The sequence below is a fragment of the Brachyhypopomus gauderio genome, chromosome 5 (genome assembly GCF_052324685.1).
Source record: "Brachyhypopomus gauderio isolate BG-103 chromosome 5, BGAUD_0.2, whole genome shotgun sequence".
Lineage (NCBI taxonomy): Eukaryota > Metazoa > Chordata > Actinopteri > Gymnotiformes > Hypopomidae > Brachyhypopomus > Brachyhypopomus gauderio.
The window spans coordinates 33,960,921-33,986,769 of record NC_135215.1 but is presented as its reverse complement, the minus strand read 5'-3'; the positions used below and the strand labels follow the sequence as shown (position 1 = coordinate 33,986,769).

The 25,849-nt window shown below is 41.4% G+C and overlaps 2 protein-coding genes across 3 annotated transcripts; both read left to right on the top strand.

Annotated features, from left to right (window-relative positions):
* The first annotated feature begins 575 nt into the window (after positions 1-575).
* On the top strand, positions 576-3,762 carry cox5aa (cytochrome c oxidase subunit 5Aa). Its single transcript, XM_077007349.1, has 5 exons — positions 576-818; positions 2,382-2,498; positions 3,020-3,141; positions 3,371-3,499; positions 3,603-3,762. The coding sequence occupies exons 1-4, from the start codon at positions 746-748 to the stop codon at positions 3,482-3,484; spliced, it is 426 nt and encodes a 141-aa protein (XP_076863464.1). The 5' UTR covers positions 576-745; the 3' UTR covers positions 3,485-3,499; positions 3,603-3,762.
* A 400-nt stretch (positions 3,763-4,162) lies between these two features.
* On the top strand, positions 4,163-25,200 carry arid3b (AT-rich interactive domain 3B). Of its 2 annotated transcripts, none has more exons than XM_077007341.1 (9): positions 4,163-4,517; positions 5,452-6,112; positions 12,993-13,067; positions 13,399-13,471; positions 20,938-21,121; positions 21,336-21,586; positions 22,275-22,580; positions 22,692-22,781; positions 22,928-25,200. In XM_077007341.1, exons 2-9 carry the CDS (start codon positions 5,519-5,521, stop codon positions 23,098-23,100), a joined length of 1,746 nt encoding a protein of 581 aa, XP_076863456.1. In that variant the 5' UTR covers positions 4,163-4,517; positions 5,452-5,518; the 3' UTR covers positions 23,101-25,200. The 2 variants fall into 2 exon arrangements, with proteins under 2 accessions (XP_076863456.1, XP_076863455.1); XM_077007340.1 differs by having other exon boundaries at positions 4,164-4,517; positions 5,447-6,112.
* Positions 25,201-25,849: the final 649 nt, after the last annotated feature.

Below are 25,849 nucleotides of genomic sequence, written 5' to 3'. Positions count from 1 at the left end.
CAGTTCCCTACCACAGAACCATGATGCCCCTCATCAAGGGACTGGCGGGTTTGTGGACCTCAGACAAATCCAAGCAATATTTCAGCCGGCACCCTGTGGTCAGACGTCATCCTCGTGTCAGCAAGTCAAGTTGTGCAGCTAGAGCCAACAGATTACTTGGAAGAAGCATTTGAAAGATTTAATGTTCTCCTCTCAAACCTGTCCTCTTCTAGAATATTATTTAAAGAATGTAATCGTTTTGAAAATACTACTCATTGTATTTAGACATGGGTTGCTACTTCTCTTCTGTAAATTCAACATTTGCATATATGAATTTATTATCCTTTGTCGAAGACTGACTACCAAACAAAACAATAAAGTCGTTCTGTAGTTTTTGGATTTGATGAGGGGTTTTATAATAGCCAAGTGAGTTATTTTCGTACACACCTGCAATCAAAAAACAATAAAATGTTTTTTCTGAAACGAAATATTTAAATGTCAAAATCTTATATAGCCCTCCATTGCACTCCGTTTAAAACCACGTTGAACTGCCCTTATTTCCTCTGACGTACTTGTCACGAGTTGTCGACCAGCTTTCGGCTGGAGGGCACCGGTGTACCTACTGCGCATGCGCGGAAAGCGACTCGTCGCTTCGCAGCACGCCCGCTAGCGACCGATCCTCCCGGTTCAAGCGGCGTTGTTGGGTAGCTTAGCCAGTTAGCCCGTCTTTTGAAGAACAGCAGCGGTGAGCCAGGTGTCCTGCATCATGTTCAGAGCCGCCCTCCGCCTTTCGGCCTCCGGTGCTCGGAGTTTAACACGACCACGACCCCGGTATACAGGTAAATTAAAAACCGTCGGCCCGCTACGTGGTCGTAACTAAGCAACAACGTTTTACCTCAGGTTTATCGCGGACACGTAGCTTAGCTAGCAAGCTAACTAGCTTCGACTCGCTTCTTAATAGTTACAGCAAAAGTGCGACCTGCGGCGTTGTTCCCGCTGTTAAATATAACAAGTTTGCTCTTTCAAAACACGGATACAGCCTGGAGGTGACCGTCCTAGCCAGCGCGAACTAACGCGGAGCTGGAGCCGGGCTGTGTCCTTGCAATGACCCGGCGAGGCTGCGAGGCCCGGGCGCGCTGCAGCGTGAACCACCATAGCCGTCTTAGCTGGGCAGCTGGCTCCCTGTGGTTTATACCGTTTATTTTACAGCGTGATTTTAACTAACGCACCTTAAATTAGATGTCTAACGTTGGCCAATACAAACAGATATATTCTATATTTTATACACGTGGGATGTAGTTTTGCTTTACATAAGACCAGACAGACTAGTTGGCTGTGCTGCGTTTTACTTCCTGTAATGAATGTCACCCTGATGTAGGTGATGTAGGTTTCACTTCGCTTTGCTGCCTGGCTAACGGTACCGAGTGTTCCGCAGGATAAGGGTTTCTAGCTCACATGCAATTAAAGTAGCTCACGGTTTTGCTGTGGCTAACGGCAGGTCCTGTTACTAAAGTGAATGTCGGGTGCAGGTGAATGAGTGTATGTGTATTATACACTGTGCAGTATCACTGACCCACTAATGTGAGCGTGAGAGCAGACGCGTCCCTCTCTTGTACAAGATCAGATCTCATTTCTGATCTTACGACCTCACAGACACCCAGCCTAAAGCGTTGGCATTGCTGTTACCAACAGACCCGTCATTTTCACCCAGTGGGATTGTCAGATGCTGTGTTACATTTACATTTATGGCATTTTGGCAGACGCCCTTATCCAGAGCGACTTACATTTTTATCTCATTTTTATACAAGTGAGCAATTGAGGGTTAAGGGTCTTGCTCAGGGTCACCTCAGTCATGGCCTCAGCTCTGGGAATCGAACCCACGACCCTCCGGTCACAAGACCAGTTCCCTAACCGCCAGGTCATGATTACATTGAACTGGAAGAGTTCGCTTCTGAATTTACAAAAACTGTGTTTTTGACCTAGCCAGGTACTCACTGACGATAGGTCGTTTGCTATGGCTGTCCTAGTGGAAACTATCTGTGATGCATATTGGTAGTGCATGTTGCTTTCTATATGTGACCAAGGCTTCCTTCATTCCAAGTCAGTTTTAGGGCGCGACTGACACAAAACAGGCTGCACAAGTAGAGAAATGAGAAGACTGACAAACAATATTTAACTCGTTTTTAAACTAAATACTTACATGAAGTTAAGTTTTCCATTAACTGGGAAATAAACAATTAAGATTAAGGAATAAAAAACAAACTCTAGATAATGTTTTAATTCTAAGCCACTTTTCTCATACTATTGTGTTCATATATATCATATAGTCACATATTCATGTTTATTATATCATCATATAGGATATTTGTGGCGTGTTCATGAATTTGAATTATTGCCCTCAGCTCCTTTAGCCACCCGCTGCTACTCTCATGGCAGCCAGGAGACAGATGAGGAGTTTGACGCTCGCTGGGTTACCTACTTCAGCAAGCCAGATATTGATGCCTGGGAGCTGAGGAAAGGTAGGTAATGTTCTTGCAACAGCTGTGTCATTTAATTAAACTTGGAGTAGATGGTTAATTTGCAGTAGTTGGTGTGGTGAGTCCCATGTCAAAGATATTTAGTAATTTTAATAAATTGAGTCCTTTCATAAACTTTACATTAAGGATGATTTTCTTTCAAATATGCTAACTCTGTCTGGCTTTTTAAATCAAACAACTTGTACTTCCTGCATTTAAGTCTGTTTTTGTTGTTTTGTTTTTTTTTTTTTAATACATCATCCAGACCATCCAGTTTTAAAATGAATTCCATTTGTGTATTCATTTTAGAACCAGGAAGTAATTTCTGCCCTAGAAATTATGTAGTCTTTAAAGTACTTCTTGTTTTTTGTGTATATACACTAGAACACTGTGTAGCAAATCTACAAAGCTCCCTATGAAATGTGATCCAGTTGGGTAACTTGTAAAACTAAACTAAAGGTAAATAAAGTTGATGCTCAATTGCATATGTAAAGAATACATATTTCTTTCACATTTTCCTCAAGGTATGAACACTCTGATTGGCTATGACTTGGTACCTGAACCAAAAATCCTGGAGGCAGCCTTGAAAGCCTGCCGAAGGATAAATGACGTGGCCAGTGCCATTCGTATTCTTGAGGCAGTCAAGGTTAGTGGAACACACACTGAAACATTAAGGAATACATTTGGTTTCACCTCAGGTATTGCATGTCCCTATATAAATCCATTCCATTGTTTAGGGTGCAAAACTAGAATGTTGTATTTTTGATCTCTTAAGTACTCCTTGTGTTTATATGAATGCTTTAACTTTCTGCTCTTTTGCATGTGAAGACGTGCAATAATGTAGCATGTACAACTTCTTTCTGAATTTGGCACAGGACAAAGCTGGCCCCCACAAAGAAATATATCCCTATGTTATTCAAGAGCTTCGACCCACACTTGATGAACTGGGCATCTCCACACCTGAGGAACTGGGCATTGACAAAGCATAGACTTCTGCCATCTTGGTTAGAATTAGTCCATACTGCACTATGTATGCCACAATTTGTCTTAATTTATTATTATTTCCTCTTAACATGTCAGTATTTGTATTGTTCCTTTCTCTGACAGAGTCTTCCAAGGAACTGTTGCTGTTATTGGGACTGAGTGGACCTCTGTACTTGAAGTCTTTGCTTCGTGTCATGATGTGTTATATTTAATCTGCCTTTATTATGTTCTTTTGCTTGTAAAATATTGATGGACCTAATAAAGAGCAAATATCTTTACTGAATTAGTTCGTCATTCAAAAGGTTTTGTTTCTGAATGACTCTGTCCAATTCACTGTGCCCACAGCTTACATGAGATAAATGAACCTTTGTGCAACACCAGCAGTTTTCTGTCATGAAGATTAAACGAGTAAACGTTCAGTACACATTTTCACCACCAGAGGGCGCTAAGCGAGCGCCTTGAACATTGGAGTTGGCGCTACGATACAATCCTCTTACCTGAAACTTCGGTTTTAAATGTGATCAAAATGAAATAAAGTGTCACAGGAGACGATAGTAAAAGTATCACGGTACTAAATAAGCGGTTTTTGTGTACGTCCGCAACATACGTCGGCTGAAAATAGAAACAACGTATCTGGAGGCATATCAGTTTGTTCTATAAATATTTTACTCCATCGTGGCAAACGTAGACTACTTGTTGCTTTGGCCAATGGGGCGGGCTGCATATACACGTTGATGGGGGGTGGGTTCGGCTCTGGGTGGAGGAAAGTGGAGGGGAGTGGGAGTCCGGTTCGGGAGGTGAGGTCAGGAAGACATTTCCCTTTGGCTGCCCCCTCCTCTCTCTCTTTTTTTTAAGTCCCAACATCGATTTTTCCTGCGAAAGCCGAAGGGCCATTGAACTCTTATCGGGGGGTATCAAACACTCGGGTGGATGCAGCGTTCTTGGTGCGTTATTCGAGCTCCAACAGCTTTGTGGTAGAAAAGGTTCATCTAGGAAGGAGGGATGGTGGACAATTCCAGTAGCAGCAAAGCGCAAATGGTGAGTGCTGGCAAAAAAAAAACCCATGTTGTTGATCGTAGTCCGATTGATAACTACTGTAAAATATGATTACCATTACTCCAGAGCCAAAAGGTCGTGAACAATTGAGAAATGAATATGTGTAGTTTCCTGTAGTGCGTCTGTTCGTATTCTTCCACGTTTCGTCCTGTTGACCACGTACCGATCAAGTTTTTATGTGGCTAAAATCCACATAGTACACGTCATGATGGCGAGTTTTGTCCCCCTCCCCGTGTTGTACACTTCTGGCAGATTGCCGCTGCGAATTATCGTTACAATTTCGTCGGAAATTTCCTTTACCAAGTTCTAAAACACTTTGTTAATTTATTTCTTATGAAACATGGTCCTTTTCTGCTACCTCTTGGTCATTTGTCGTCCCTGTTTGTGGATTTAATTGTTCATTTGGAAGTACGCCATACTTTCAGCACCCACAGTTCGAGGATAATGTTATTGTATCAACAGATACATGTAAATACTACTATGTTTTTAAACCTCTGTAGTTTTAATAATTACAAATTCCAGGAATACAATAGATTTAACCCCCAAATTAATAATTTAACTAAGTTTAAAGCGACAGAGTTTAGCCGGAAATCCGGTCAAGTAGCCCCCCTTCGGGGTCAAAGAACATTTAGTTAGCAAGCAATGGCATACAGGTACTTTAGTTTTCAGTAGAAATAATTTATTCTGTTTACGCCCTTTCGTAGTATTGTAAACTGCACAGTCATACAATTTTGAGACTCCTTATAATAATTACGAAGCATACGAAAATTTGATGCAAAACGCTTTTAACTCTGAGAGTTGTAGCTACTGTGTGTAAGATAGGTTGAGCATGAATGTGTCATTGGAACAAAACGCAAGCCTAAATTAACCTCTCAAAAACATTATTTGCTTGTTCACCCTTGTTATCCCAGGATAGCAGCCTGGCAGGAGCCTTCTCTCAGACAGCACTTGGTGGAGCAGCCGGTGTCAAACTTGAAGCCGTCATGGAGCAGCTTCAAAGGCAGCAGCAGGCCAAACTGGAGATGGAGCGAAAGGAGAGGCATCTCAGCGAGGCCCACCTTCTCTACGCACAACAACTAGCTGCTCAGCAAGCCATCATGGCTTCAGCAAGGGCCCGGGGCACACCACTAACCCCTGACTATTTCAACACCAGCACTCGAGAATGGGCCCCAAAGGGCAGCCAAGGGCCCCAGAGCAGCAAGGTCTCCGCAAAGAGCAGCGTGGATTCGGAGCAGGAAGACGGAGAAGGGGGGATGGACAAAGGAAGGGCTTCTATGGGAGAGGATGACGAAGACGACGAGATGATGGACGGTGAAGAAGGTAGCGAGGATGATGAAGGCGAGGGTTTGGAGTTCCTGCGGAAGCAGAGTCTCGCTCTTCAGCAGGCGGGCATCGGAGTGCCTCCATATCCTTTCCCCGTGTACGCAGCCTCTCCCCCAGCCGTGAAGAAAAGGGCTCGCTCTCCTCCACCTAAAGTGAAGGATGAACCAGACGGCAGCCCCTCTCCCACAGACCAGCACTCGTTCAGTATGCCAAACGGCATGGCTGACTGGAGCTTTGAAGAGTCCCTCAAGCAGGTTTGTGTTCATAACCAGGTTGTCTTGTTTTGGGAACATTAATGAAGTCAATGATGAAGTGTTACGAGCAGCTGCCTGCCATGTCATGCATAAAAGGAATGCGTTCGTTTTCTATATACATTACAAATACATTCATCAGTCTGTCAGTCCATAGAAGTGTAGAGCTGCATGTTTATCATGATACTTGCATTGGTTTAGGGCAGCTGTAATTATGTTGTAATCTTTTTTTATTACAGTGTGTTGATTATTTTCCTGTAGAGTAAAATGGCTTTGGATTTATGATTTTTTCGTTAGACTAAATGTAGCATTGTGGCACTAAATACTATTCAGTTATCCCCATCTCCAAGTATAGTTTACTTTCTTAACATATTTTTCCTGTCTGACTTTGCTCATGTTGAATTTGGCCTCTTGGTAGCAAATCCACATGAGATGCTGATATTTCATGTTGGTAATCGGGGTTTTCTTCACCGTCGTATGTTGACCAGTTTTGTCTCAGAATAGTTTTCTGGCAGCCTGCCTGGCCGGCTGGGTTTTGTTCTTTATTTCATTCATTCTCACTTTCCTGTGTTGCTTCTGGCCTGTGGTGTTTTCTTGGAACAGACACTTGGCAATGCAATGCTGTCTTGGCTTGTGTCCAGAGAGGCATGCCGTCAGGGCTGCCAGACAGACGACAGAGGTGTTGTGGGCACGTGTCTCTGCCACAACAGAGCAGCCACTTTGTTTTACATGCAGTGATGGGCCTGGAAAACCTGACCTGCACTAATAATGTGACATAAAACCACAGGGGTTTTAAAATGAAGAGGGGGAGAGACTGCATTGCAGTATTTGTAGATTTAAAATGTACATGCAGTTGCATGTTTTAACAGTGCTACATAGTTAATTGCATTTGAATGGCTCTTTAGTTATGAATGTATTGTTCAGATGTTGTACATTTCGTTCATGCTGGACACAAAAAAAAATGATCTGCTTAATTTTGTTTTTTGAAGTGGCTCTGTTTCCAGTTTGAGTAAATTTAGTGAGAACTTTATACACTTGAAGTGGAATATGCTAATGCATTGAAGCCCCCAGTACTCTTCCTGTTGTGGCTTTTCTTCAATTTTCACATCTTTCACACATTTTCAAACTGTTACTGTTAAACATAAATGTATCTTAATAGTACATAAATCTTTAATAATAGACACTTTGTAATGAGTAACTTATTTTTTTTAGATGCACCAATCGTGAGTACACAGCTATAAAGGTACTAAGGCAGGAAGTGGGGCCCCATGTTGATGGGCAACACTCTGATGTTTTCCTCACACCCATGTCACCTCTGGATTTAGAGGCTAATGGTGTGTATGAGGGTGTGAGCAATAAAACTGCACATGCGCTCTTAAAATATAGCAGCTTGATGTGGGCTTTGTTATTTTAGCTTCTTTGTCACTGAACAAGCTTCCATAGCTATGTTTGGATGAACACACTCTAACAAGTAACTGCTGCAAAGCCAAACACTACAATCAGAGCAAATGTAATGGGCATAGAAAAAGCAATCAGTTAATTTGTGCCTGCTGTGTAAACAGAAATGGTGAACAGAATTTAGTAGATTCAGTTTTGTTTCATGAGAATAATTAAAAGTTTCAACAAATTCTACCAGTGTTGATATTTATTATGATTTTTATTATTATTTTCATTCTTCCCAGCCTTAAAAAGTATTTGGTGTTGATGGGTCAGGGAATTATATGCTATGACTCAAGACAGTTGGACTCTATGGCCCTGTGAGTTATTAGAGAGAAGGAGATGGTTCTCTTTGTTAATGCCTGCTTTATAGAAGTGCTCTGCTTCTGACTTGGATAGAGGGCTTTATTGTTGCCTAAGAATTTGCTTGTGTCTTTTTGTTTTGCTTTCTTTTTATCTTTCCTCTCTTCATTTCTGGTCTTTAGTATTTAATGATTCTCTGCTGTGGTAACAGTATCGGATTGCAGTGGTGAGGGGTGGAAGAGGGAAGGAACCGTTTGATAGCACCATCTACACAAAGAGAACAGATGCCCCAAATGGCATTTTCAAATGAGAGCGGGGGTTGTTTTTTTTTTTTTTTTTTTTTTTTCCTCCCCTCCTCCTCCTTTCTTTCTTTTATAAGCTTCTAGACAACCAGTAAACACCTGAGTTAAATCAGTCATTCACAAAGACCATGGTAATGTTTACATTTAATCTTGGCAATTCACATAATTAATTACTACATGTATGATAACTGTTAATTCTGTTTAATTTAAAATGACCACAGGGAATAATTCTGTTCTGTTGAGCTCATGAGAGAAGAGTCGATATGTAAAAGGCTGCATTTTTTAACATAAAAACATTTGAACATTAGAATTGTATCATAGACAGAACAATTCAAAAATTGTATAAAATTATTAAATAAATATTCTCATGGAAACACTGTCCTTTTTCCCCCTCTCAATAGTATTGCTGACTGCTGTTTGCAGAGACTACCTGACAAAATTCAAAGGCATAAAGCCTTTTTTAAGCTTAGCTAGTGTAGCTGTGTTGGCTCTTTTTTGTTTGACTGACACAATGAGCCTTTTGTACTGGCGTACTAAACTACCATGATTAATGGAGGTTAAATCAGGCTTGGTGCACACTGGACCACACGTCTACAGAGTTATAGTAAACCAAAGTTTGCTATAACTGTGTGCTAAGATATGGCCAACCAGAGTTAAGTAGAACTGTGTGCTGAGGTATAACCCACCAGAGTTAACTAGAATAGTGTCAAAGGCTTGATGATGAGAATGGAATGTGTGAAATTCCCCTTTGTAACTGTGACAGTCAATGTATTTTGTCTTGCCCTTTTCATTACTAGCTCTGTGTAATGTATTTGGGTAATTTCACATAAACTTTCTCATTTCACTAAAAATGTTTACTGTCAAAGATCTGGTGGGGGTTTTTTTTCTGTGTTTAATAGAGGTTGTTATTGAGAAAGGGGGAACTGTGTACTCGTGGACAAAAGGCCCTTTCAACCCAAGGCGTTGACGAGATGTTGCCGTGCTACCACGCCAGTGTCTTAGGGTGGTCGACTGTTTTTACATTGTTGAAGACTGGAAGGTCGGTTCCAGTGGTTCCTTTTTGGGTCAGGGAACGATCTTGTTTGTTGACTACTGTTGCATTATTTAACTGTCACCGTGGCAACACATCAAGCCCATGCTGATAGTACCAGCCACCTGGTAGCAATCAGTTCTTATTATATCGAGGTTTAATGTTGCAGAGGAATGATTTGCCACATAAATTATCGGTTGGCTTAAGGACTGGCACTTGGCCATTGGTGTAGATGTCAGCCAGGAAGATCATATCATATTAGTATTACACCGTAGTTCATTGCACATAATCCATACCTTGCATGTATTTTTGAATAGTTCAACTGTAGTTACATGTATTGTATAGCTTATATACAGTTTCTGCTCAACAAGAATAAAGGCATAACATTTTCATTGCATGTATTTTTCATTGCCTGTGCTCCGTGGCCCTGCTTGACCTAGAGTTATCATTAGGCATTATTGCTGGACAACTCTCTTGGGTCCTGTGATGATGTGATCCTTGTTGTCGATGCGATGTGCGGCCATCTGTGAGATGGATCAGGGCTTATACATTTTCCATAGTCTGTGCAGCACCTGTCCTGTAGACTAGCTATTCTGCAGTCTTACATTACACGTTTTGGCCAGAAAGAGAATTTGTGTGACCTGACCAAAGGACAGTAGATGGTGGGTCTAAATGTCTCCATTGAGAACAATGCTACACTGTGGGTTGGATTCAGTGAGTCTTTGTCCTGGTTGTTTTCAGTAGGGTAGCGCGAACTATGTTCGAGAAGGTGCTCTAAAGCCTAAATCAGAGGTATTTGATAGTAAAAGTCTTTTAAAGGCTTCGAGTGAGTATGTGAGGTGTGGGAGGGGTTTGGTGTCTGTGTCTAGATTGTCCGGCCCCACCCAAAGGAAACATTCCAAGTGGAATTAAGAGTTCCTTCTCTTGATATGGTGAGAATTCCCACCAGGGGCCTGTATGTGCCGTGAATAGAGGGAGTGGCTGTGCTGCAACCATCCTGTGATTTGTGACCTTTTCTAGTCAATTTCACTGGATGTAACAGAAGCAGTACTACAAGGGGGTGGTAATCAAACAGAAAGGTGTATGGGGTATGAAAGAGGAGCTGCTTTTGTATTTCGCTGTTTCTTTTACCTCTCAGAAAGTCTAGAATGTCTCCCCCCCCCCCAACCAACCCCTACTCGATGCCTGTCCTGACCTGCCTGAGGTAGTTTTTTTCCCCCTAAAGGTTTAAGATTTACTAACGTCTTCAGAAAAGTAATGAAGTAAATTTGTTTATTAGGGCAAAATTAATGAAATTATAACTGAAATATATTTCATATATGTGAAATTATGTACTTTTAATGTCATCAACAGGAGACACAATTTGAGATAAATATACCTCTAAAGTAGGCCTGTTGATGTGGATTGTACAACAAAACAAACTAAAGCACATCATGCTTTAGCTTCAGCAGTTGTCAACATGATGGATTTTTGACGTCTCAATTTGTAAAAAAAAAAAAATAAATAATAATAATAAATAGGTTGTATAAGTATCACCAGTGATTAGAAGGAAATTTATTTAAAATATTTTGTTATAAAATATTTCATCATCTACACTTTAGAAAAGCACATATCCTAAATAATGGTAATCCGCACATACTCTGTGTTCTCTGTGTGAATCTTTAAAAGGCAGGATGTTGTGTAATGAATCGGCCAATCTGTACTCTGCCTTCCCTCAGGCCCTGATCAAGCTGCTTGGCTTTGGACAAGTAGATACAGGCTCCTGCATGGCCCTTTGTCTGTTTATATTTATATTATATTTATCAAAGTGTTTAAAAATCTTTATGAAGTACACAAAGTTTCCATTTAGATTGCTTCAGAATCTTTTTTCCCCCCATTTTCTTTCTTTAAAAATTCTTTTGCATTACCAATTTTTATTGACTGCATCAGAAGTTGCAAATGGTTTTAAGTCCTGCACTAGCTTTGCTTTTGATGGTGAGAGCGTACTGTAAAGAAATGACATCTTGTGCTAACAGAGCCAACTCCATCCCATGCAAGGCCTATTCACTGATTTAGAATAACAATTTCAGAGCCCTCCTGCAGTTCATTTCAGTGGTGAACCTGCGGAGCAGTTGTCAATTGTCAACTCATCACTGTCCAGACATTAAATATTCTAATCTGAGAATGCAGATTCCTTCATTGATTTTTGTAGGAATTACAGTATTTTAAAAAGCCCAAACTCCTGATCAACTGAATACTTTGAAAAAGAAAATAAATCTAATTAAAAATATACTCTAATGTTTATGTACATCAGTGTAAAATTTTAGAGCTCAAAACAAAGTACTTTTATTACAAATGTATTTGCACTCCCACATCCCTTTTAAAACTCCAAAAATTCAGCTTGGAGCTAAAATTAATTCATTTTAGCTTCCCCCATGAAAGTGTTTTGTGACACAGTTGTGGTTTTGCTGGAAACTCAGCATACTTCATCGGCTTTCCAAGCATAGGAAGTTCTGATTCCTTTGAAACCCCCTGTTGGCTTTCACTTAAAATGCAAACAAATTAATTTTATGTTCAGAGTTGCAGTTTATTTTGTGTTGGTGGAAATCTTAACACTTTGCTCACAGTTATTGGATATGTTTTTTTTCCTTACTGAAATGTCATCTTTCTCGGCAGACTCAAATTTTGTTTCTTGTCCCATCTAAGTCTATTAATGTCGCATCCTACCCATTCCAGGGAATACACTGTACACTCTCTCTCTCTCTCTCTCTCTCTCTCACACACACAGGGTGAATTCACACTTTGTAACATAAGATGTTTGTCCTATCTACCAGAGTCATTATTTGACATGGCCTATTCTGCTGGATTGATATGGGGGAGGGTTCTTCATTTCCTCTTTCTAACCCAGATGGTCATTCTGCTCTTGACTAATTTGCCCACTCACCAATCAGTCTTCTGTAATATAATTAGTAAGCCCCAAACCAGTTAGCCTGATAACAGCTTGCATTCTTATTAATCTTTTATGATCTATGTGTATACATGTTATTTCAACCAAGTGCCATATTGCATCAGTGAAAAATGTACTGATGTTTGACCGATCACAAAAGGGGGTTACAATGAACTGCTTTTCAAAATCCTTAAGAGCCTTTTGAAGTTTATGTTGTATACATGCTTCCACACACTCACAGAAACATCACAATACCACACAGTATGTCTGCCCTCCACACTTGCTCCCCCACCAAGTGTCTTCTCCTCGGGGCCCAGCTGGTGTGTGTTTGCTATAAACTCTTGAAGATCCTGCTCTCTCCCCAGCTGTGATTCACTTAGCATATTAAAGAGGGGGATGGGAGAAGCTCCTGTAAAATTGCTTTATTGCCTCTCTGTCCTCTCTCACTCTGTTCACATGAGCTCTAGGTCTGGATAGCCCGTAATTAAGCAAAGAGCATGTGCTCCATGGAACTGGTGGAGTTTATAAGCGCTTCGTTGGCCCAGATGACAATACCAGTAATACAGAGCATTCAATGAAATCAAAGTGCCTGTGAGCCACCAAAACTGTAGGTTTTTTTTTTTTAAAGGTATCTTAACTCCTAGACCTCATGTCACGTAGCTGTTATGACCTGTAGCTATAACCCCTTCCCATTCTTTAGGGTCTAGAAGTCAACGGCAGTTTTCTGTTCTCATTTTCAGTGTCTGTTTGTTCTTCCCAGTTCCTCAGCCTCACTCTCTTTTTTTTCCTGTTGTGTTCTTGGCTTTCTCTCTGACCTCCGTGGAGACGTGTTGTTTAACCGTGCCACCCAGGCTTTCAGAGTTAAGTGTGTCTCTCCCTCCACAGAATGGCAGTGTGAGCTGGAATGAAGAAAGTGATGGAGGGAGAGGAAGAGGGGAGGCCTCCAGAGACTTTGCAAAGGTAAACACTAAAACCCCAAAGTCAGGGCTATTAAGTAGTTATACTCTTATCAGTGACACACTGACCCAGTTTCACAACATTGCCCAAAAGGGCGCTGCTGCTCCTCAGAAAGTAATATGCTACAGTGCAGCTATATTCATACCCCGAGAGGACAAACACTCAGATTGTTCATTTAACGAATTAATTCAAAGATGGAAGCACCAAAACTGCATTTATATTGAGTAAGCTGGTCAGGTTGTTTTAGGTTGTGTCAAAACTCGCATAACTTCAAAACTCAAATAATTTCACTTTGATGTAAGTTTATATTGAATGCTATGCTGTTTCTGTGCAGCTTTATGAACTGGATAGTGACCCTAACCGGAAGGAGTTTCTAGATGATCTTTTCACTTTTATGCAGAAAAGAGGTGAGAGCATGCTTACCGTCTTCATTTTACTTTAGTAAAATCAATACCAATGGAATTATTAATAGCTCCAAAAAGAGGACGTTAAACGGTTTATTCATGCAAAAAGCAGCATTTCCTGTTCACTCATGCCTGTTTGTTCAGTGTGATCACTCATTGAACTTGATGCCTGTCTTGTTTACACATTCCTTCACCAGACACTAGCCCTGATTTTGTTGAGCTTCAGGAAACATTAACTGGCCCTGTTCCTGTTTGCTCAGGCCGTTGCATGGGTGTCCTCATAATCTCCTGTCTCCATCTACACCATTGCAGATGGTTAAAATGTGAATATAGATACTGCGATACTGAGACTACACATTACCCAGCAAGACGCAGTCTAGTGGTTATGTTTTCAGACAAGTGCTTGTAAAAGAAAAGAAAACAATTAAAGTTCAGATTTCTTTGACGCATGGTATTCTCGATGACACAAACAGCACATAATATGAATTTGGCTTCTGAATCTGTCCCTTAAGTCAGTTAAGTGGAGTCATATGGCCTCAGCCTGTGATTGTCATATTGTGACAGTGAGATGAGCCTGCCAGCGTCATCACACAGGCTAAGCTTTCAGGGACACAGCTTGACTGGGCTATTAACCCCTACCACAGGACTTAAACTCAACCAGATGGGGAGCTGTTTGTGCTGGCCTGCCAATCCCCCCAGCCACCCCCACGTAAGTGCGGGTGTCAAGAAGTGAGACTTAATAATGGAGGGTGGATAGCAATGGTGTGATCATGTCAAATGTCTGTCGGTAGGGTCTCCTACCAGTGATTAATGATGTTTGTTTGACTGCCTTAGTGTGAAGGACACAGCCGTTGAACGTGTAAAAAAACATGGATCTGTCTCTCACAAACCTCTTCACAGATTTTTCTGTTCCTGTAAACTGAGTGTGTTAGTTAAATTGTGGCCCACTTGAGAAAGGGTGTGTGGTTTTATCTTATCTGTTCCTCGATATTCTCATTCTGCCACACTGTAGTGGTCAGCAGGATAGCAGCAGTTATAGGATGTGAGGTAAACACCATTGTCTTCTTTGTAACATAATACAAGTTTCACATATTACAAAGAAAGGCAAAACAATGATCTCTTATTACTCATCATAGGTTACTCATGTTGTCCTATGACAAATAGTGATATAGTGTTACTGTCCTTTGAAGCTGTCTGTATGCTGAGTTATCATCTGCAGTTGGCTAAGGGCTTAGTGGTCATCACCAGTGCATTGCTATTGGTAGATTGCAGTGATTTACTTTTGAAGCACAGCTTTTCTGCGGTGTTGGTTCTAAACTGATCATTTAAGGTCAAACGCAAATCAGTCAGACGATTTCTTATCAAAACACGCATACACATGCTCCAATATTTATGCACCTTCATGCTTTGTACTACTTGTCTATGTCTCTGAAACCTGATAAGCCTGAAGGAGCACAGAGGCAACTCAGAAGAGGGATGTGAGGTGTGTGTGTGTGTGTGTGTGTGTGTGTGTGTGTGTGTGTGTGTGTGTGTGTGTGTGTGTGTGTGTGTGTGTGTGTGTGTGTGTGCACGCGCGCGCTTGCATGGGGGGGAAGGGGGGGCAGGTGGGGTGGCCACTTGCTCGGGGCCTGGGGAGAGGTGGATTAAGGGGCCCCCTGTCCTTCTGCAGAAGATTAATGAGGCCCTAAAACACTGGGCTCCACCTTTGATATGAGGAGAATGACAGACAGTGGAAAAGAGGAGACAATGGAGAGGCTGGAGAATATCAGCAGGGCGTTAGGAAAAGAGAAAGAGAGGATGGGAGGGAGAGGAAATAAAGAACAAGAAACATGAAGTTTAAGAAAAGAGCACTCAGCCAGAGAGCCTGGCCAGATGTTGTGATGTTCTAATGACAAGTTTCAGCAAGCGCCTCACAAGCCTGTGAATGAATGGGTAATGGACACTTAGATAAGCAAAATGTCCATGTATTAGCAATGTTAATTGGTATTTACTCAAAAAACACCACCACTACCAACATTAAAAAGTAAACTGCACACTTTGTCAGTGTGTGCCTAGTCTGTATAAGGTAAGCAGTTTTGTGGAATGTTCAGTTTTTTGAATGATTTTTACTGATGTGCAGAAAACAATGTTGTTTTCTGTGGTCACGTACATTGTACCGTGTCGATGGTTGGTGGGGCACGTCCTGTCTTTGGCCGTTTTGTCTTGGCCTCTCCTGAGGCTGGTTACTCCTGAGACTTGTGTGCATTTATGACATCCTGCTCTACGCACTTCCTCTGGGCTTTTATGTGTCCCTCTCCTCCGCTGCCCAAGCTCTCTGTGCTTTTATGGGCACTGACTAGAGATTTATATAAAAAAAAAAAAGACAGAAGACCCCCTGTAGCTCTTACTGCTTCTCTGCCATGATCTCTTTGCCTGCGTGTCATGTAATTTCCACAGATGGAGGCAGACCGAATGACCCTGCACTTTGTACTCCTGTTTCTTCAGTTATGTTTGTGTAGCTGATGAGGTTGAGTTTTTCCAGCCAATCGGACGAAGACTTCTTAATCAAATGCTTGTTCTGCATGAGTGACACAGTCACATGTACATGTCTGTACATTAACACTTTATACCCACGCGACTCGTATGCAGTACATGGGTTACATTTTAGTAAAACATTTTACGCTTTTTTAGGAGTCTATTGCAGTCTGGACCTGTTGTTTAATCATTAGCTCTTTGCTCTTGGTGATCTAAACTATTGGTGATTTTCTCTTTTTCAGTCACAGTTTGTCAGCACAATTTACTTTTGATTCAGAAAGACATGACAGAAATGATCCGCCGTTGCTGGTGGCTCTAGCATAAGTGAACCTTCCAATCAAAACCCAGTTACAGTCTAATTAATAAAGTGATGACATCCTCATCAGTGTCCATGAGCTAACGAGTTAATCTTAATGTAAACCGTTGCATTAGTAATCCTATCTTGATATTAGCGTATCTGGCACAAGAAGTGCTGTGTGTGCAGACTGCATTTATGAAGCAGGTGGATGAAGAATCTCAAACGTGTTGTCTCAATGAGAAGTGCTCAGTAAAGCAACAGAGTCTCCTCCACTGCCTCAGTGGTTAGACTGGGCACTGCAACTGTTTCTTAATCACCTGCTGCCCCACAATATAGCAAATTACATGAGTGTTTGATTAATTTTATCTTTCTCCAGCCTACATTCAAGTAGAACAACTCTTTTACCCAGGCTAGCAGTGTGTCTATGTGTGTGTCAAGTTGATTGCTGGAAGGTTGAAGCCTGTGTGTGTGTGTGTGTGTGTGTGTGTGTGTGTGTGTGTGTGTGTGTGTGTGTGTGTGTGTGTGTGTGTGTGTGTGTGTGTGTGTGTGTGTGTGTGTGTGCTTGCGTGCCCCCGTCACTGACAATAGCATGCCCTCCTGTCTGGGCTAATGGGCCACTTTCAGCATTAATCCCTTCTCCTCAAGCTGCCTCCCACTCACGCTTCTGTTCAAGGGATGTCTGGTATTTATTACTTTTTGGATTGTAAGTTAAATGTGGATTCTTGAAACTTCAATACAGAGTCAATTGTCTTTCATAGAGCTTTAGAAAAAACAACATATTAGTCTTGGCTTTATATTTTACCTGGTGCTGTAAACAGATCTTCTCACTGGAATCCTATCCTTCATGTTTTCAATAGGAGCTATATTCTTAAACCGCTCTGGTCATTGCAAAGAATTTGTTCAAGGCAACACGTGCTGAGGTGATTTTGTTTTGAACTTACTTTCAGACTTGTTACTTTCAGCATATCACAGAAATAACGACCTTATAAAGAATGATGATAAACGTGCAAAAATGAATATGATGTAACCCATGTATTAGCAGAATATGTAACAACAACAATAATTGGTAGTAGTGTTGTTTTGTTTTAGTGTTATAATGTAACTCAGTTCTGGATCTAGTAACAGCTAGCAAATGCTTTCTTAGCAACCTGTGAATACATGTTTAAGTTGTCGCTCACACATCAACAGCTGAATATTCTAGGAAGAAGACGTAAAGTGCTCAGTTGTGTATAGGTGATTGAAGGAGACACGTGATTGGGTTCTCACGCCCTCACGTGATGTACACAGTCAGTTGGTTTTTGCAGCATTTAACATCACATTTTGGTGAACTGCTTGAAGTATCTGTCCAGACTGAGCCTCTGCACACGTAACTCGTCCATAATTCATGAAATTGGAGAAGAATGCCAAAAAGAAAGGAGAAAAAATGAAAAAAAAGAAAGGGCGCTCACTGGGCTCTTATACTGTCATTTCAGGCCATATTTTGACAAATGTTTATTTAGTGGGTTCTTGGACAAAATGTCAGACAAATAAATGACTAATATGGTTTAGTTGGCAAATAGTTTATATCCATGATGAACAGCAAATTCAGAGTTTTAAAAATATTAGCTATTTTGTGCTTCCCTGATAGTGATAACTTTGCATTCTCATTTGCTCATTACAACAGTGTAAGAATTGTTCTCAGTACCTAAACTTTTCAGATGTACTGACAGGTCAGTGGTCCTCCTGTCTTGTCCTTATCTGCAGTGCTTTCATTCACCACCATGGTCCAGAATGCCTGACCTGGTGTCGGCCCGTGCGTTTCCTGGACCCCTTTTCCTCTTTCCCTTTTGGAGTGGCGCTCCAGTAAGACAGGCAATCATTGTTCAGGCCTCAGAGTGGTATTTCCTTCAGCCAGCTGCCAGTGCAGCGCCTGCTGTTGGTTCATTACAGAGTGAAGGCCTCTTCATGTGGGCAGCTGTTTCCCCTATATATAGGGCAGGGGTCAGATTTACTGACCTGCTTTTACTGCCAGGATAGTGTGAACAGGGAAGGGCAGAGAGGTGTAGTGGGTTTCAAGAAAACCTATTTAAATAAAAATGAATAATTTAATTAATTCAAATGCATATTGTTTAACGAACACCTGAAATCCCCCAGATCATTTGCCATTGAGACTATAGAATAATACGAGGTCTTTTGTTTAGGACGCCGTCATTCATCCTTTCTTTCCTCTCTATGTAAGGTGTCCAGACCCTTGTCTTGTTTAATTGGTGTCCCTCTGGCTTGTTAGTTGTGACTGATTTGTTGAAGGCCCGGGAAGGTCAGGGCCTGCCTGCACTCCCAGAACCAGACAGTCAGTCTTCAGGCTGAAGTGGTGGCTCTATTTGCAGCGCTGAGCTGCCTAATGTCACGGCTCACTCGTTCATGCTTTCCTGTTTTATCCTAATGCCCTCTACCTTGCAGGGCAAAGGAGAAGCAATGTAACCGCATTTAGGATGTAGAGAATGTTACTTTAGCCACTATCAAAGCTTCCTCAGTGGAGAAAGGGGTAATGGCTTTTCCACCGTTTGAGCCAAATTGGTTTTACAGTTATGGAACATGCCATGGAGCCTCTCCCGGTAGGGCTACCTCGCGTCTCTTACTTTTGACCTGGTCCTAAATCCCCACCATGGTGACCCAGGGGTAACCTTGAGCTCAGGCCTCGTTCACTGATCGTTTGATGAACGAGTAATGTCATCCCCAGCGTTAAATAACTCATTTTCAAAGCGAGACCTTGCTCCTGTCTCCCCAGGGGAGTGCTAGACCCTGTCTTGGAAGCCTGCAGTTCTAAATCACGCCGTGCTCTCTGGGTAAATGAACACTTCATGCCTATTGGCAGACTCCCGAGAGGGGCTTCAGAGAGAAAGTGAAGGCATGTGCTTCTGTTAGATCTTTATAGAAAGAGCTCCAATTCATCTGCACAATGAAAGAATGAGGTTAAATATCATGTTTGATCACTGTGGCTGTCTAAATTTGATTTATTTCAAAGATACCCGCAGGCCACATTTTATGCTAGTCCACCACAAGCAAGTAAACAGACATTTGTTAAAGCAGTTGTGAACAGCTGTTACTAGTGTTTCCATCACGTGGATCTCTAGTGACGACCACCAGTATAGATTCCTTACAACTTACATTTATGTTGCCTTCGGAAACATCAATCTTAAAGCAATATGGAGTTGTAAGAAATATTAATCCACAGATTTGTATGTACACTATGAATATGTGTTTCTCTTGTCCACGTGTACATATATGTTTATCTGCAATATCTACACAATCCTGAAATCAAGTTACCACGGCTGTTCTTACCTGGCCCACAGTGTGGAATGCAGTGGGATTGAACTAAGCATTATGGTTAATTCTCTCCCTTCTCTCTCTCTTCCCCCACCATTTCTCTCTCTTATCCCCCATCTTATCTCTAACTGGTCTTGTGTGGGGGTGTGTGCAAGAGTGCTTTTAGACTTAGCGGACACAATCCCTCCAAATGAGCTTCATTACTGGGACCTGTCCACATGTCTCTCTGCTGCTAGTGCTCGTGGATTAAAAATCCGCCTCGGTTCCCTCTCAGCTGGAACCAGCACGGAGCGTCGGCTTTTGAGCTGTTTGAACTGAACTATTAATGAATGCATGGACCTGATTTCCATGGACTTCCAATATTACCCTTTTGAGGTTGCGTGTCGGAGCCCATTCTATAAATTGTACTAATACTGTTACAGCCCCTTCTAGAGATCGCTAAGAAGGATCAGGTTGCTATAACGCCAGAAGGGAGCATGTAGGCACACACATGCAGTGGGTGCTGCACCCATAGAAATCATTAGTTTTTATTAGCACAACTCTCTGATAGAAATGTACCCTATAGCAGTCAAGAATATGAAAATGTGTGTGTACGGGAGAGAACTGCAGAAAGGTTTTAAGTGTGGTGGGGGAAATGCTGCAAACTAACAACTGTAAATAGTCTATTTTTAATAGTTTGTTAGTTTCATTATTTTTGTTTATTTTAAATGTATGTTGTTTTGAAGGGTGGTCACACCTAAAATTGATTTCATTTTAGATTTCTCTTTTGTTTATACACTTTGCATTGTGTTAATTGCCAAAAATAAACACATACTCTTTTTTGAAAACAGAGAGAGCGAGAAAAAACATTTATTAAATAAAATAATACATTTTAGTATTTAGTTGATGCAAATGTTTTGCAGTCAGACTGGTTATGCCCAATTTTCCATTCTATTTATTATCAATATGTGGTATGATGTGCCAGTCAATGCATAACTGCACCAGCAGGGGTGGAAACATCCCTTTTTTCCTGCTCTTTCATACTTCATGTCTTCCATAGTGCAGCTCTGAGAAAAATACATAGATAGGAAGGATAAATGCACATATACAAGCCTATTGAATCTTACAGCATTGGGTGATTTTTTTGGAAAAGTAGTCTTGAGATCAGCAGGTGAGATTTAACCATGGACACAATGGGAGCATTTATGCAGAAGAAAAACCTGCACTTCCTACTAACATAAGCAATGTTTTGTTGCACCTTGTCTGGGTTAACACAACCACCGCACTGTGGTGTCTTTGCTGTGTTTCATGACTCTGTTTAGTATTTCGATCCTGCTCTGATTTAATCTCCCAATGTTTGTTTTGTTCGCAGGCACGCCAGTGAATCGTATCCCCATTATGGCCAAGCAGGTCCTGGACCTGTATAAGCTCTATAAGCTTGTGACTGAGAAGGGAGGCTTGGTGGAAGTGATCAATAAGAAAATCTGGAGGGAGATCACCAAAGGCCTGAACCTGCCCACATCCATCACCAGTGCAGCCTTCACTCTCCGCACACAGTGAGGAGACAAAGATCATTAACTCTTAATAAATTACTATGTGAACACCACATTAACTCTGTCGCTGTAATCCACAGTTATCCGTCATCAATTTTCAGTCATCCTTATAATTTGGTGTCTTGTCTTTTACTTGTTATCAATCACAGGTCAATAGTAATACACTGTTGCATTTTAAACTGCATCCTGATCCACGTGCCCTGTGTCCCGTCTGTAGGTATATGAAGTACCTCTACCCATACGAATGTGAGAAGAAAGGACTCAGTTCTCCTGGAGAACTGCAGGCCGCCATTGACAGCAACCGCAGAGAGGGCCGTCGCCCCGGTTACAGTAACAGCCTGTACCGCTTTTCTCCCTCCCCGAGTGGGGGCGCTCATAGCCTCCTCTCCCCCCCCAAAATGCACCTGCCCTCCTCTGGACACAACGGTCTACAGAGCACACCTACTCCAGCTCTGAAGAAAGAGACAGGTATATTTACCTTGGTGCTTTGCACTTGTGGCACTGTGCACCTAAATCAGCAGGCATGCCTCTTGGGTTCTTTGGTTTGCATGTGAAAGTCGAACTGTTTTGGGCATTACGGGGTCAATGTACGGTTGAGTCTAAGCGCCACCTGGTGTCCAGATGCAAATATTTATCTTCAAAGATAAATGTATTGGATTTAGTTTAGGAAAATAAATTCATGTTAAAAAAAAATTCCATTGAACATTTGACAATATGAAACTTTCAAATGTTTTCATACCAAAAGGCTAGAGAATTATCTGGCATTTTAGCAGCCTGTAGACACTGTAGCAGACAGGAAATGGAGCAGTTTCCTTGGCCTGCGGGGGCTAATTGGGAGGGACCAATGTGTGAAAGCCATTAAGAGGCAACGTTTCCTGAGGCCCTACCGCAGGTCAGCAGATAGGCAGTCACTCTGGGGGCCTAGCCTAACTCCTTATGTCTGTACGGTTCAGTGTGCACTGCTGTGAGCAACAACATCGTCTGGTTTAAATCTATATCAGTGCAGTATCTCTCAGTTAATGGGGACTGTTATGATGAAAATTGCAAGAAATGGTCGATTTGTATAATTACCAAGTAATTCTGACTGTGTGCTGTGCTGAATTGAGATTTGAAAAGGGAAAAAAAAGATTGTAAAAGTAATTTCATACATACACAGTGCCTGTTCCTGAGGACACTCCTCCCATGGTGTCGGGGAGACTCCCTCTGGCTCTGGCCCTGGGCCACCAGCAGCACTTGGCAAGGGCCGCTACCCTGGAGCAGCTGCGTGAGCGTCTGGAGACCAGCATGGGTCCCGTCGCCCTGTCCACAGGTGGCAGCGCCATGGAGGGGCCAGAGAGGAAGATGGCCCGTCTGGCGGAGGAGCAGCAGAGGTTGCTGCAGCAGGCCTTCCACCAGAACCTGCTGGCCATGGCATCGCAGGTGAACCCTGCCGGCCTGCGGGCCAACAGCACCAGCACCCGAGGTGAGTGCGCTGGCTTCGGCCTGCTGGGGTGCCGTGGGTGATGGGAACTGTGATTTTTAAATACGTTTGCTGGTAACATCCCTGAAAACGTATGTTTTCTTTCTTCCTTAGAGGAAAAGCAGGATCTGTCACTCAGCATCTCCTCAAATGGATCAGCCAGTATCACTGTATCAGTGGAGGTTAATGGGGTTATTTACTCAGGTCTGTGACAGGGTTTATATTAACAGATTATATTTCAGATCCTGTTTGTGTTTAACCATTTACTTTACTATCGTCTTGCCTGTGTAATTTGCTGATTAGCTATTTACTTGGCACCTTGTCATTTTGCCTGTTTTTTTTTTGTACAGGGTCTCTGTATGCTCAGAAGTCCCAGGCTGCCATGCCTACATCTGTGACGGCTACATCTGTAAACCAGAGCTCTGCCCTCAGCCCCAGCGTCCCCTCCTCCTCTTCATCCTCGTCCTCCTCTTCCTCCAAGGGCACTAGGTCTGTCGAGCCCACTACTGCTGGTTCTCCTTAGCTCGACCCACCTAACCATGGCCGTCCCTCTCCTATAGAAACTCACTCTATGGAAAGTGTTTGGCCACCCAGAGGTCTGTCAAAGCCAAGTCTACCTCCTTTTTGAGACCCGTTAGGCTCACATTTTGCTAAAAGTGGCCTCTACTTATGAAGAGTTTATTAACTGTTTTACCCTGTTGCAGGTGGCATCTGCCTTTGTGCCACATGTCTGCTACAAAAAAAACCCTCTCAGGACTTGGACGATCATGAGAATGATCAGTTCCAAAAACACAACAAGTACCTCAAATATCTTTTAGGAAAATGAGAACATGTACCATGTCTGACTAATGTACCTTCAGCTATGCATATACATCTAGAGTATAAACTGCTTACAAACACCCCCCTGGTAAACAATCATGGCACAAAATATTTTGCCAAATCCAACAGTGGGATTTGAAGCATTTCACTACCAATAGATGATCTTTTGTAACATGTACTGTACTTACTATATGCACAACAACAGTGGATTCCAAAATATCAGCATTGAGTGCTCTCAAAGTATCAGGATGAATTGGTAGTGTTTTTTTTTGTTTTGCCCCTTTTTGCTGATTTTGCTGGACTTCAAATGTACAACAATTTCATCGAGTGTTATTTGCAAAGTTGATTTGGTTAGCAATGGGGTCAAACAATTTTCTTTTTATTTAGTGTATTTACATGATTTGATTGCGGATTTGTTTTGTCCATTATAAAAAAAATTTAGTTTATAGACATCCAGATATATATTATTTTGATTTGGGAAGTGTTTCAGGTATTGATTTGCTATTTAGACATTCAGACAACAGATTAGTCCGAAGAACCTACTGTGGAATCAAGGTAAAGCGTAGGAATGTCAGTAGAGGGAACACTTGGTTTTCTGCGTGTCAATCATTTAGATAGCGTTGGACGATCAGTCATAAACTCGGAAATCGGGGCCCTAATTAACATATTTTTTTATTCTGTGGAGAAGGAGTACTTATGAATCAAACCAGTATATAAATGCAGAATGATACTGAAATGAAATCTTAAAAGGATCAGGGTATTTGTTCATTTAAAATTGAAGAGTTCTCTCAATTCATACTGATTTTTAAAGAAACAACAGTGTTTAAGAGACAAATAGGAACAGTGCTTTCTGATATTTGGGATTTTTCTTTTTTGCAATCCACCATCATCCCACCTATACTTTCTTTCTTTTGTTTTTAGAAATTCAAATTTCAAATGCCTTTCCATATTGGAAAGCAAGTTACTCAGGAATGCTCAGGTTGACCTCGGTGGTTTTTACCTCACACACCAGACCTCTTGCATCTAGTGAACAAGGCTAGATTTACCTCAGTGGGATAAATGAACTTGCTACCTCAGAATTACATTTGTATACTATGAGAGTCAGGGTGTTCTTCTGCTCCAGACACTAGTTAAATCAAATTAGGAGTTTTCTGATGTACTTTTGAAATGACCTCTTATATCAGGTTTAGTAGAATATACAAAACCTCCAGTACCTCAGAAATGTGTAGATAATGAAAAAAAAACAACTTTAATACAGTGGTATGAGGAAGATTATTAATGGTTTATGACTTCAAATAGAGATATCTCAAAATATTAAGTTATTCAGAATATCCATTATTCTACAAAGACCATGCAACAATGGGATAAGGGAATATTTTATTTTGCTCAAACAGCCTCAGTTCAGGAAGTGAATTTGGGACCTGATAAATCTGTAAATACTGATTTATTTGAATTTTGAATTTCATTGTAATTGCATAATGTACCAAATTGGGATTGTCCTCAAACCTGATTGTCTTAATATAGTGCAGAGCAGTCCATGGTACTGCATCTTATCAGCAGGTGGTTATAGTGGCTCTACAAGTTGCTGTCTCCTAATCCTACTTTGATGTTTTGTGCTTAAAATCCTTGCCTGACCCTGATGTGCAGATGCTTTATCTCTCATTTCCTGTTTGTACTGTATTTATCAGAAAACTACACAGCTGAAAACCAAAGACCTTCATACTGTGTTTTTACTGTCTCTGGTGTTCTCACTTTATTTACACAAGGAATTAAAAAATGGAATTAAAGTCTTGAGTTAACGCAACATGTCAACACTGTTTGGTCTTTTTTTCTTTCTCAAAAAAATGTATTGTAGTTTCTGATGTGATTGGAGCAGATGTGGATTTTGACTTGAGCCAAAACTGATGGATGGGATTTGATGAAAACACGATGAAAGTGTTGTTGTTTCAGTTATAAAAAATATACAAACGTGCAAATATCATGAATTAAAAGTAGATATTGTCAGATAATTAAACTAGAATAGAAAGCAGTTCATCCTATTCAACACAAAGTGCCAGTACAATCTAGACTGAATACACCTTTGCCAACTGATTGCTCAGCTACCCACAGACCTGCTCTTGTTAATGTAACACTCCATTTGTTCCTTATTGAAAGAGGCACAAATATAAAGAGTTATATTTATTAGAGTCCTACTGGCTCTTTTAACGCCCTTACTGTGTAAATATTATTCAATATTATGCACTAGCTTTTATATAACATAAACCAGTCCATGGCCACACACACCGATGACATTAAAAGCTTCTAAAGCAAGACACGTCTGCCTGTCAGGGAGGCAGGGATTGTGCTGACGATAACCTTGGAAGATGAGCAAGAAGGTGGGTCAGTATGGTAGCCATGCATCTTTGTCCTGGTGATTGAGTGATGTAAATACCCCCCCCCCCCCCCCCCCCCCC